A 13929-nucleotide genomic window follows, 5' to 3' on the forward strand; every position below is an offset into this window, starting at 1 on the left:
AGTTTCCGTTTCATCGCTAGTGTTGGTGACCGGTGTCTTCTGGAGGCAGTTGCCTGGTTATATGAACGAGAAGCGGTGGTATTGCACTGTCAAACGTTGTCAGGTGAGATGCTTGAAAGTATTTCTCTGTATTTTCGGTAGATGGGTTGGGTTGTTGTGCGTTATAACCAAACCCACGGGAAGTGTGCACCGTCCAAGGTCCATCGTTACTAAAATTTACATAGGCAATTACAAGGAGTAAGAGGCCATCCGAAGCAGCTTCTTTCGACGTGTGATCTTACTCAAGATTTCTGTGTTGGTTCGCGACTGTGAAGCATCGCAAATTAGTGCGATGAAAGTACTGAGAAGAAAAGATCAGTGCCAGCCTGAAATGATACGGAAATACAGCCAGATCCCGGTGAGTTAAGTCATACTAGGTCCTGGCCAGGGCCAGCAAGAGATAAGACGGGCCCTCGGAAAGTGTACCTAGGAAAGGGGGCTGGGGATTTTCTACACGGGCAGGAACGGCTGTTACATATGATTATATCTTAGAAGATTTATGTTTATTACTTATATTATCTGCAATTTATTCTAGTACTTGATCAGTGTTTTTGAACCATTTTCCCACATCGGAGCCCCTCGTATTATGCCCTGGTATCCCCGTCATCTCGGTGGGCCTGGTCACAGCAGTAAGTGCATTACGAGAAATGTTTAAGTTTCAACTTCAACGGGAGTTCCGAGACTACACCTAAAGATACTATTTTGCGTGTTAAGGCAGATTTTTGGATTATGACGGTTGTTCCGCTTGAGTGGCATTTTTCATCATAAAAACTTAAGCTGAAGCTATTCAGCTTTATGTTCGTCTCTATAGGGTCACCAATCAAAGACCCATGCGGCGTATTTTTTTTTCTCTCACCATATATATTACTTTCCAGTAGAGATTGGTCATTAACTTTGCTCCCCAGTGTTATCCAATGGATACGTTGTATATGTACCTTCGTCCGCGATGTATATTTTTTCTTTACCGATGATTGAGACTTGTTTAGCACTCTAATTCTAAACCTTCGGAAGGCGCTTGTGGACCAATGATTCTACAGAATGACACGTCGCAGAACCTTGAATATATTGTTTTGCAGTTGTCTCGAGTGGCTTCAAAAGACGGTGTCGTGTGGTCACGATCTCTGTGTTTTCCTGCAGGTGAGGGATGTTGCTCGAGTTGATGGCGGCGGTAATTACGGCGGGCCAAGTGTTTGGCTACCCCGACCTGGATGATGTGGGCACTACCCATCCCTGCTGCCACCACTGGCACCGCAACAGTTGGCCGGATTTCTACAGCTGCGTGGGGCTCACTGGCGAGAAGCCTATGTGTGAGGTCAGTAGGCAAGGTGAGTCCTCGCTCCCGCCAGGTGTGGCTGTAGGCAACTCCAGTCGAATGGATGGTAATTAATGGTACTTGCCAGCCTCCTGCTGGGTCCTACGGTACGGGGAAACTTAGGTGTCCTGGGGCATAGTGATACGTGGAAATAGGTATGGCAACTACACAGAAAGGTAACATACCGGTACTTAGGAGATGAATTATCGTGTGTGGATGGTGGGAACGACAATTTGCGTGGCTACAAGGTAAGGTGCTGTACAGGAATGTTAGTATCGTTACAGGCAGGTGAGGAGGTGCGTATTTACTCAGGAGTAGAGGTAATAAATTTAGTAAAAAGATTATCCAGTGCTGGTACAAGTGAAGTAGTATGGCTACTGGCGATGACCAAAGCAGTGGGCGGGTATTGTGGAGGGCAAGTAATGGTGGTTTGTAAGGGAGATGCTCCTAACAGTGACTAGTCTTCCCACTTCTCATAGGCTGCAACTACCACGGCAAAACATACAAGGTGGGGGCTACCGTGGCCGTTTTCCCCGACAAGTGCCTGAGGCTGGAGTGTGTACAGCACGACGCCTTTAAGGTAAGTCTTCTCTCGTAAGGTAATGACCTCTGTGATCATGGCAGCAGTGATGATTGCGCTCTCGAGCGCAGCGATAAGATCCCTTGATCACAATAGTAACGTAGCACCGTGCACGAACGTTAAACACAAACAATAAACCAGAGTTTTCACCCATACATATACCTGCCTACCATTCATATCGATTTTAGCTGGTTGTAGTGAATTATGTTTCCAGAAGACGAGTGTCGCGGGAGGAGACCTAGATAGTGAACGGCACCTTACAGACGACGGTGGGTTACCCGCACCTTCTACAGAGCTCCTGGTGCCCATGATAGAGTCTGTCACGGTGGACCTCGGGTGTGGCTGTGAGTACTTACACTCTCTGTTACGAAGATGGTCTCGTGCCACATAATGTTCAGGGGTCCACCTGACACACACGTGTCCGACATGATTCCTATCAAATTCCACTGAATTAAAAGATTAAATAATTCTAGCGTTATTCTAAAAGAAAAAAAAAATAATCCTGTTGGCTCCAAGGGACAAAGTTTCCCGAGATTCAGACCCCATAGCCAAACTCTGACCAGAAAAATCCTATATAAGAGAGTGCAAGGCAATCTTGCTTCCAGGCTGCATGAGGGACGGGAGGATGTACCCCAATGGCTACAAAGACAAGATCCGGGGACACGTCAGGCAGACGTGTGAGGACGGAACGTGGGTGAGCAAGGCCCTGAACTCTCTCTGCCTCTATACCTTCAAAGGTAAGCCAAAATCTTAGAAATGAAAGACAAAAATAGAAACATGAATCCGTCAAGTTCCTAACTCCAAAATACCATCTTCGTCTCTAACAAGTGTAACGGGTACTAGTTTAATGCAGGTACTTCGCCGTATTGTGGATGAAGTCCCATCTCTCTTGAAAGTAAAATTCCTAAAACTTGATAATTCCAGTCTCATTCCCAAGCCATCCAAATCTCACCCAACAGGATCACACTCTAGTCTCGCACATGATTATGCTTGTCCATCTTTTCCCAATTCCTCGAATCCCCAAGACGATAACAAGCGGAAACTACGCTCACCAAATATCCAGACAAGAAAAAGAATGTGGGGGTATAGGGGTTAGCATTCATAACCTCCTGATAGGTCAGGCGTCATCCCTTATGTTACAGACTGGTCTGTCCAAGTCTAATGTAAATTGCGTTACCATCTGGGGCGCCGCGCACCATACACCTTACACTTTCCTCTTGTTCTGACCCAAAGAAACAACAGTTTCATGCTACCTACTCAGGTATCCCATTTCCTTTGTTTAGAGTCAGGTCATTTCTAAAGCATAGTAATTTCCACCACTAACAGTACCAATACCACCACCTGTGCAACTGTATATGCAGTCAATTTCTGCCACCGTCCCTTCCACCACCCTTGCAACCACCTCTGTCACTCCTCCTTAGCAGCTACTTCTACAACTACCTGTGCCATCATATGTACCACTACCACCACTCTTTTACCTCTCTAACACTACCTTTGCAACCATCTCTTTTGCCATCATTTCTTCAACCATCTTTGTCATCCCCTCTGCCACCACATCTACAACCACATGAACCAATCATATCTGCCACCACTAGTATCACCATTGTTCCTAGCCCCTGTTTCGTCACATACCAGACCTTACTGATACACCCCGCAAACGTTCCAGGATACTCACTCATACCTCGTCATTCATCCTCAGCCTCCACCTTCCGTCCTATACCTTCGAGTCGGTAACCCCTCACGCTTCCAATCACCCTCAGACTGCACCGTAGACGGAGTGGTATTTAAGCACGGGGACGTCATCGAGCTACAGCGTGACGACGACGGTACAGATTGCTCCAAGCTCTGGTGTCATGACGGACAGACCCGTCTGGAGTCATACGACTGTTGTGAGTCTTCTTTAACTACTCGGGTTCGCTAGAACGATCCTTGAGCTCGACAGTACCATTGGATAAAGTGTTAAACTATCTCTGTCTTCCTAAGAATGATATTCTCTCTGCGTAGAATTTTCTGTAAACTTTTTTCTTAATGTGAATCAGTATGCAGTTTTTGAGCAGCAAATTGAAGAACACAGACTTGAAGAACGAAGCTTTGTCGTTCATTAAGTTATTCATTTGGCTCCTTGAGAACGTACTGGAAACCAGGAGGAACTGGTAGGGCATCAAGGAGCTTAGTGACTCTCCAACGGAGAAGTTCTTTTCTAGCTAAAGTCAAGCTACAGAACTTGGAAGACAGAGATACTGACTTCCCATGACCCATGCTTTGGGCCTTAGGCCAAGCCCTTAGGGTTTAGGTCAAACGACACGCAATCATACCTCAAGGTCGAGCTCAAAGGTTTACGTTTGAATGTTTTGTGAAATAGAAATCTTTTTCTAGTGCTTCAAATCACCCATAATTTTCAGCAGGGTACATTAGGAACCACCTACCTTCGGAATCCTCCTAGAACACGTTTCCGAACGATGTGCTAGGCTCAGGATGTAAACAAGTAACACAGAAACTCTTTCCTCCAAGATCTCGTTCCTCAATCACTTTTACGAGCGTAGTAAGTTGAGATGTATCGCACTGTATTCCTTCATATTGCTTAATTATCGATTCGGATCCGACTGTTGAACAGTTTCGTCATGACGGAAAATTCTTCAGGTTGCATATGCGGAGGCGAGATGTTCCCGTGTGGGAGACTGACTCGGCCTGTCGCCGACTCCTGCATCATCGAGACGTGTGACAACGGGGTGATCACCACGGTCCATCACCAAGACTGTGAGTGGTTGTCATTACTGTAGTCCAGAACCAAGACTATGTTATTGTGATTTCTGTAGTCCAGAATAGTGCCTCGGCAGTATGAACAGGCTCCTGTCATTGCACTATTCAAAATCTACGTTTAGGAAGAACCTTATATACATACACATTTGAGAGATGGATACCTAAGACGCCGACGATGACATTGTTTCCATTTTAATTGTAGCTCACTGTTGATGCTTCCAGGCTGTATTATGAACGGCAAAATGTACGTGAACCAGCAGCGGATTCAACTCAGTGGTGATATCTGCAACGCCTTCGTCTGCAGCAGTGGTCGGATGATAAAAGTGCCCTCCGGCAAGTGTAAGTACGTAGTGCCCACGTTGCACTCCAACCCAAATTTCTGACTTGAAGTACTATGATAAGCTTTTTTTTTTTTTTTCTAAAGCAGCATTTGCTGGATATTTTCTTCTTAGAGAGATATTTAGTTTACTTATTTGTCTCACTTGACTAAATCACATCCGTCACTGAAGACTCGTTTCGGCAAAATCCGTCTGCGAGTTGCTACAACTTGTCTCCCGTCACCTATGACATGGGTCCCTTCGATTTCCTCCCTTCTTTCAGCTTCATAGATTGTATACTGTAGTTCATAGTAAAGCCCCCGAACTTTTTTCAAAGCTTCGGAATCCACGTTTTTAAATTTTCAACAACAAAGGAGGAAATTCCTCGTTAGGGGATATATATCCAGTGCACACTTACATTCACCATGGGCCACTAGTGAGAACGTGCTTGGACTCAGTATTGTCTTTAACGCCCGAAAAACGTGTTAAAAGATTTTTCAGTTGGTGGATGAAACTTACATCGACGGCCTTAATGACCCTAGCAGTTGATAGGCCTAAAGGCCAAACAACCAACCTTCAAGTCACTCTGAATTCGGCATCACCTCTTCAGTAAGCACGGCGAATATAGCGTCTGTACTTAATTACCTCTTTACACTCTAAGGGAAGGGAATTATACACTCGTACGGTCCCCCACTGTGTCCCTTTCATATTTACACCCCGATCATCATACCAGAAATTTCAACACAACTGTGACCACAAACAACGACGGTTAACTCCCTCTTGTTCTTCCCAGGCTGCCCTGACCTCCAGGGAAAGCTGGTCCCCCCAGGAGGCGCCGTGTTAAAGGACGCTTCCAAGTGCCTGTTGACCGTGTGTACTGCTGGGGGTAAACTGGTAGACCTGAGCATTCCAGACCTGTGCGGCTGTAAGTTACCAATGCTCCTGGAACTAACTCCCTGACACGACACTTTCCATTTACTCATGATTTTCAAGAATGCGATGTTTGCATTTGTTTTAACGCTAAACTTTAGAATAATTTTGTAGTTGGAAGTTCATTATTAAAATTTTTAACGAATTATTATAATCATGCTGAACTCTAATGATCGTAATCACTAAACGATAATGAAAGCAGATGCCCCAATTTCCTGATATGCAAGAGATTTCTCGATGTTATTTTCTCGACTCCTAATATTTATACTATTCTACCCAATACATTGATATGTTCCGTTTCCCTGCATGTCTGATTCACAGTCATTTTCTCGTAAGAATCCGTCCCATCAAGAGCTATTTTCAAGCTCTTACTATAATACGATTTCTAATGTTGGATTTCCTCCTCCCATACCCCCTTTTGCCCCTGGGGGAAGGGGTGTCCCCTTCTCTGGATCAGATGAATGGGTACCTCCCCTCTCCCCGTTTCCTTGATCACTTATACATATAACGTCACTCCTACTTTGGCCCCCATCTGTGGCTGAATACCAACCCTACTTATCTCCTGTCGTGGGCAGCGGCCGGTAACAACCAGTATGGTCATCCCGTCTGAGCAGGTTGTGAGATGGACGGGAATCTCTTCGTGAACGGAAGTAACCTGCACCTGAGCACTTGCATTACCCTCATCTGTATCAACTCCACGTGGACCGCCGAACCCTCAGATACCTGTGAGTGTTTCCACTATTTGTTGAGGTACAGATTCTATCGGTAGAACGAGTGAATTAAGCTCTACTAAAATCAACGCAATAGAGCTTTTTTTTTTATGTGGTATCTGGTGAGACGTGTTATTTGAATACTGTTAGATATTCCTTCAGTATTTTTCATGACAGTTGCCTCTTGTTGTTATGTTGATTTACGTATGTGATACTCTCATCAGGTTTCACGTGCAGCATCGGATACCCGCGCATAGAGACTTTTGATGACCTTTCCTATGAATTCTTCGGCGATTGTAATTACATTATGGTACAAAAGGGTACAGTGAAACGTAGGGTACCGTCCATCAGCACACAGTTCAGAGTCTGCAGTGAACCGTTCACTGACGTACTCTCCTGCGTTGGCAAAGTTGTCATCAATCACAGCCGTCATGTGAAAGTCACCCTTCTGGTAGGAGGCCGTGTTAAGGTACGTGTCAGGTACTGTGTGGTGGTGTGGTACGTGTCAAGTAGTGTGGTGCGGTTGGAACTATGTGGTGGTGATGGCAAGGTACGTCAAGTACTGTGTAGTGATTCTAAAGTACGTCATATATTTATTAGTGGATTTCTGTAATACACTTTTTCCCATAGTTATATGCTATATGAGAATGGTTGATGATTATATTGATGATTTTTGACAGTAATGGAATAGGGAGTGTTACTGGTTGTTATATACAGGACTGGAAGATTTATGAAGTATCCATGATAATTGGTTTAGGTATTAAAGGTGTGACTGATGCTATTAACTTACTGGTCTCCCTTCATACACCGTCGTCTGTAGGTGAATGGTGCGCTGGTCAACCTCCCCTACAGGCACGTCAATGAATCTGTCTTCATATGGGACAATGGCCAGGAAATTGGCGTCATCACTTTTCGTAGATTCCTTGTGAGTACTTCATTAGCAATATCACTATCTCAGCAACAGGTTACATTTCTATATTATGTGAGAGACTAATGATTTCCTCTGCACTGTGCTATCGCTTTGGCACGACAAGTCTGTCTTAGTTCTAAATGGAAATTTCTGGGCTTAATATCATTTTACCGACCAGACTCGATGTAGAATACATTGCACGAATTTTCAAATTTTTATATGTATAAATTGATCCCAGTACACCAGTTGTTACAACTAGCAAGATGAGAGGGGAAGCATGGTGTACAGACCTTGTACAGTACAAGTCGCTAGCGCATTTCAAACATCTGCCATGTTGGTGATCATCTTTCCTGTTTTAATTCTGGCTCTGTGTAGCACCGGTATAAAGCACTTGACTAGTTTATTAAGCAACTAAATGGCATGCTGCATGGCTGCAGACTGTTCAAACACAATTGGAGGGGCAGGTCTCTCCTGCTGTGAGAAGAAAATCTTGGCTACCATCCAGCCATTCCAGATTATGAAGTGCATAATAAAGTTGGCCAGGTCTTGGGCCAATACTCCTAAATGTTTGCAGTTCACCTCTGAATGCGGTAGTTTGAGAGTAAGTCAGTGCTTTAACTTGTGCAGCAAAAGCTGAGTGTTGCCTGTAATTGACCAGTTTACCATATGACAGTGATCACTTAACATAGCATCTTTTAAAGTAGTTTTTGTGTTCAATTTTCTGGAGGCAAGAGTAATAATCCACTATCACCCACCTACAATACATAGTTGTCGGATAGTAAAAAATCAAATAGAAAATAAATAAGAGCTACTTTGTCAAAGACTACTCAACTTATCAGTATAAAATAAAATATAAAATATAATGCAAATAAATGCATATCTTCAAAATCATGCCAGAGTGGTTTTTTCTTAAACAAATCTGGAATCATGTTTCTAATCAATGTGAATGTAAAGTATTTGAGAAGGCTTTCAGCAACTCTCCAGTGTAACTAAGAGAGGTAATCAGATAAAAGTACGTCTTGATCCATAACATGAACGCTCATTGCGAACATGCTCAGTAGCTGCTTTCATTTCACACGTTGGAGTCGAACATGGATGGATCGCTTGCTACACACTTTATACGACCACAAAAACATTTCACTGCAGCCAAAAATCGAATCGTGAAACGAGACCTGCTTTAATGTGAGTCACCCAAGGCTTCACCCAGGTGAACCAGGTAATCACAACAGAAGGGTCTGTCTGGTGGAGACAAGATAGGAGGCCTCGTAAACCCTCACGGTAAATCCCAACCTTCAAAGGAGGGGTGGATGTCTGAGGAATGGCCATGAGGTTGCCAGAATTACATCGCTTGCGGCACGGTGCCCCAGGTTGTCATCCCTGTCTGGTTGGTGCTTCATCCCCCCCCACACTCCCGTTTTTTTCCCAGATCCTACAGACAAGAACAGAAACAAAGATGAAAGCACTTGCCGAACACTCAGGAGCCTCCACCAGGTCACAAAAATGATGGGGACTTCCATGAGGAACATCATTAGATGGATTGCCTTAAGGGTGGGCGAAGTCAGAACAGATTCTGTACCCAAGGACTGACCAAAGCAGTCTGATTGCTCATTGGATCATCCCTGTTCTCATATCAAGGCAGGTGTGGGGGAAGGTGCAGAATGCCCAAGAGCCCCAAGAAACAGCAGGAAATGGGAAACAACAGCTAACCAATGCACGCATGTAATCAAAAGCAGAAAGTCGGAGCTCCTTATCACCAGTGAAATGAAGTTGCTGAAAACAAGCAACTGGCACAAAATCTTTTATGAAAATCTTTGAGGAGGACCAAATATTTCATGCAGTAAAAGACCCTCAAAAGAAAGGAAACACTGGGCCAAACAGCAAGGGCCCTGGACTGAAGATGGCAGAGGCAAGTGATTCTATAACTAATACAAAAATGTCCTATACAGGGAACAAGAAATCGCCAGAAATCCTGTTATTCCCAGGTAAAAACACTCACTGGTTGTAGAGGAGGAAAGTGAAGAAAACTTCACAGAACATACATATGGGTCAGGGCCTCTAAGAGGAATTTTGTCAGGGGGCACTAAGTTTCTTTTGGGTCCCCTTCCCTTCTCTATTAGTCATTCTGTCTTTATCCACTAAAAGGTTATGGAAGATGAGAGATGGGTGGAATGGAGTGCTCTGTTGATTTTCTGCGTTTGAGGCCTTTTGCTTCAATACTCCCTCCATGATAAATATAAATAAAATAAAAGAGGATCATACTTGCTGCCTTTTTGTTTCCCCTGCTACCCTTCATCTTTATCCAAGCCTAAATCTTATAGCCTTGGAATGACATATTTTGGGGTGAGCAAAGGCTACTTTGCTAAGTTGCAAGGTTAAATGAGTCTGCCTCACTTGTGCATAAGAAAGCTTTTACAGTGTCTGTTCATTGTTCACTTACATATCACAGTTCAGTAGTGTCTACTTCACATGTGATTTATGAATATTTTAACTATGTAGGAACTATGTAGGCTCACACATAATGTGAATGCTTTTCTTCAATATATGCAAAAATTTTCCGAGATCCCAGGAAATTCCTAGGCCCCCTTCTGGACCCACAGGCCCAGGTACAATCTTACCTCCCTCCCCTCATTGGCCATGATATGGATGAAGACACCTACACACCTCACAAGAGCTTGTCATCTTCAACACAAATGAAAACAAATCACTTATGACACGTTTTTTATCGAATGCAGGAGACAATGACAGAAAACAGAGTGAGGGGTGCCTGAAGTAGTTTCTTCTTTAGTCCATTCTTTCTCTTTCAGCAAGGAAGCCTACTGTAGTCTACCCTTGCTTCAACAGCTACAGATGTCGTAGGATTTCCTATTTCTTCCCCCTGGGAAAGGGATTTTTATGGACTCAAAAGATAGATGCTCTACTAGTCAGTGCCCCAGCCCCTAAGAATAGGGGTTTCAGTCCTTCAAAGCCATTTTCACTGGTCTGTTGTAAGTGCAAAGCCTTCTGAGGCAACTATGATCACCAATATGAAGACAGTATAAAGAACAACTCACATATGATGTCTTTGCACATGTCTATACTGCACCAAGTTTTCTTTGATATCAGTCAGTAGCTGATGATGCTGCGACGTCACGGTTGAAAAAAGGGGAATGTAATTCAAAGAATGGTTTCATATGCATTATAATATCACTTGAGGGAGTGAACCGAATCTCCATGTTCATGATAAGCCTTTTCTTATAACCTATTTTAAACATACAAGAGGAACGGAGCATGGATGAAAAATATTTTGTTATAAAGATGAAACAGTGATGTCTAAACTTGATTAAGTGACCAATGTGTAGGGATACAGTCATATTTGTAGCTTTAGTTTTGTTAATTATTTTGAATTCAAGGCATCATACTTGGATACCTTTGACATTGTTATGGTTTATTGTCATATTGAGAATTTAGTAATATTACGCTCATGATTCTTGGTAAGGAACCACTAGCTAATGTGATTTTTTTCTATTGTAATTCAGGTTATAATTTATCCAAAATGTTGCCTCCACCTTTAAGCAAAACAAATGCTTGAAGATGAAGACCAGGCACAGTCCTTGCAAATGCAACAAGAACCACGTAACATTATAGCATCACATGTTGTCATCTGCAGGTATGGTACTCGAAGTCTGAAAACAGACCTTCCCTTAAAATTGTTGCTCCCCCGACTGAGAGAGGCCACGACTGGCATGGTCTCTGTGGTGCCTTCGATGGCGACTATGTAAATGATCTCACCAGCAAGGACCGCCAGGTCGTCAGCTATGCCTTAACCTTCGCTTCGTCTTGGACTGTAAGATTATACTGACCCTCTTAAGACTACATTTATATCAGCACTTGATGAGTATACATGATTTTAGAGTATCTCTCTTCATGCTAACTCTGTGATATTTTAGGAGTGTTCTTTTCATGTTATGCTTCAGTTACTTTTTATAGTTGGACTGAGGGCATGAATGGCCTTAAAATCATCCTCTATACCTGAAGATGATGATTAGGTGTTTTGAATTGGTGGTTAGAAAATAATGTTGACAGTCTTAATGATCCTGGCAGTTGACAGGCCCAAAGCTGAAAGAATCCATTGACCAATTCAGGCTTTATCTTGGAATATTGCTGCCACTTTCATTACGGACATTCAGAGGCAAATAAATTGCCTGATAAGCCCACGGCTAATTGGTTCAAGTGGTCCATAGTTATGTTTGTTCATGTTACGTACACGATTCTCATCCTGAGTATTAAAACAAAGGGCAGTAGTACTAATAAAGAAGGCATATATTTTGTCATCTGTCATGATGAGGGGTGAGAACTGAACACGGGTTCACAGACTTACCAGCTGATTTTGATGATGGCACTGTTTAATGGTCATGTGCTAAATAGCAGCACATTGAGATTCAAAAGGTCTTTGGGAATTGCACTGAAATCCTGCACATAGAAGAAAAATTGTTGGCTTTTAGAATTAATTTGCTTATTAGGCAAGATGATTATACTGCCATGTAAGAACCAAAACTAGTGCTGCTACTATTTTAGTAAAGCAATGTTTTCTTGACCTATGTTCTTTAAAGGACCTTTGGCTGCAGACCCAACAGGCTCCTGTCTAGTCCACTACTGGGGGGGGGGGATTGACTTCTCTTGAACAAACTATCTTCATCCCAAGTAGTGCAGTACTTGTGGCTCAGTCGGGCTAAAGGTGAAGAGAGGAGTTCACCTTGAGATAGTACGAGTGTGTGATTATTGACAACTCTCCTAAAAATCTGGAGTAAGCACAGCTATCAGTTTGTTTCTTTTCTTTTATGGAAACTAGGGACACCAATAACTCCAAAAGTTGATGAAGTTGCTGAGTAGGAGTGTCTAACATTAGTTTTGCTTACAGAGCCTGGAGCAGGAGAACAAGCTATGCCTGGACCACTTGGATGACGACAAAGATGCCTGCCCAGCGTCGAGGCACCACCACTTTGCCAGATTTTGTAAAGATTTTCTCCAGGTAAACAATGGATTCCATACAGATTTTATCTCTGTTCAAATCCCTGTATGTTTCAGTCCCTGTCTATCTGTAGGCAACTCTTTCTGATTCTGTTTTTGATTGTGTTCCAGTTCTTGTCCCAGTCATTCATTCTAGTACCTACCTTTCTTTTCCAGCTTCTGTTTGTGCATGCCAGGCCTTGTTTATCATATTTAAGTATCTCCTTGTCCTTCCCCATAGCTTTCAGTTTTCCCTGTTCTTTGTCTGTCATTGATTCTTTGTATCAGTCTACCCCGTAATGTCAGTTGTGGTACCTGTCTCTCTGGAGTGCTTCCCATCTGTTGACTCCAGTTCCTGTTTCTACTAGTTCTAGTACCTACCTTTTTGTCTGTCTGATCTCCTTTGTTGCCTGTTTGTCTAACTTATCCCATTGTAGTTTGCCTCCCTGATGGATGATAGCATACTAATGTGAAACAGTCTTTCCCTAAACAGTTTTGTTTAGTAATCTTTCACCTAAAGGCTTGGGTGATGAGTAGTGTATCAGAGTGCAGATGTTTTTTCACTGCAGATTCTCATGGTAGGTAGTGTAGCATGGTGTTGCTGTGTACCTCTTCCAGGGGCTGGTAATGAATGTAACAGAGTAGCTGTGTCCTTCTAAAGATTGGCTCTGTGACAGGTTGTAGTTGTCCTTCCTACATATGCTGAAAGTAGATATTAATGTATACCTTAGGCAGAGCGTAGCTGAAATATATCCTTCTGTAGGTGGGTAATTTATCAAGTTCAACATTATCATTCCAACAGTGGCTGGTTGCGGCTAACTGCACACCAAGTACTACAAAGGATGCGTGTGTTAATTACCTATGCCTTTGCTATCCAAAAATGGGAGAGAACTGCTTCTGGGCTTTGAAATTGCCTGAAGAAGAGTGGTGCTATGCTCAAGGGGTGAATCTTCCGCCAGGTAGGTATCTTTTCCCTTTGTTGAGGGTGTCTATACACTGCATCTACTTTTTTAATTGCTTTTGTGGGAATATGCTAATCTCTATGCTAGGGTATTATTTTGCATGTATAGTAGCTTTTGAAATCAACTGAACCAGTTGATAATCTCGCAGAAAAGCAGATATTAATGATTAAATCATTAACATTCATATCTGTTTGTTACAGAAACACTTTCAAAAATAGCACACGTCTCACGATGTATCCCTGACAGTACTTCTTTAAAAATTTACCATACATCTGACAGTGAATGCCAGGTAGTGCTTCTTGAAAACATTTTTAATCTGATAAGAGCAGTAAAGTTAAAGGCCATATATTACACATAAACAGTGTTTCACCTAGTTTAATTGTATATCATTTTATTTAGCTGGTTGCGTTCCAAGCAACGGTA

At 42.9% G+C, this 13929-nt stretch overlaps 1 protein-coding gene across 2 annotated transcripts in view; it reads left to right on the plus strand.

The window, feature by feature from the left end:
* The window catches only part of LOC139746634 (uncharacterized), a 20756-nt gene continuing 6827 nt past the window's right edge, over positions 1-13929 (plus strand). Inside the window, exons 1-15 of one of the 2 annotated variants that reach the window (XM_071658051.1) lie at positions 1-103; positions 1177-1364; positions 1831-1931; positions 2146-2275; positions 2537-2668; positions 3692-3820; positions 4572-4688; positions 4914-5030; positions 5802-5933; positions 6553-6663; positions 6873-7117; positions 7469-7573; positions 11205-11381; positions 12456-12566; positions 13347-13503. In XM_071658051.1, coding sequence (XP_071514152.1) covers positions 1184-1364; positions 1831-1931; positions 2146-2275; positions 2537-2668; positions 3692-3820; positions 4572-4688; positions 4914-5030; positions 5802-5933; positions 6553-6663; positions 6873-7117; positions 7469-7573; positions 11205-11381; positions 12456-12566; positions 13347-13503 — 1945 coding nt within the window. In that variant the 5' untranslated portion in view covers positions 1-103; positions 1177-1183. The remainder of the gene's footprint in view (positions 104-1176; positions 1365-1830; positions 1932-2145; positions 2276-2536; positions 2669-3691; positions 3821-4571; positions 4689-4913; positions 5031-5801; positions 5934-6552; positions 6664-6872; positions 7118-7468; positions 7574-11204; positions 11382-12455; positions 12567-13346; positions 13504-13929) is intronic. The other variant, XM_071658052.1, reaches the window with a different exon arrangement.

This window comes from Panulirus ornatus, chromosome 65 (assembly GCF_036320965.1).
Source record: "Panulirus ornatus isolate Po-2019 chromosome 65, ASM3632096v1, whole genome shotgun sequence".
Lineage (NCBI taxonomy): Eukaryota > Metazoa > Arthropoda > Malacostraca > Decapoda > Palinuridae > Panulirus > Panulirus ornatus.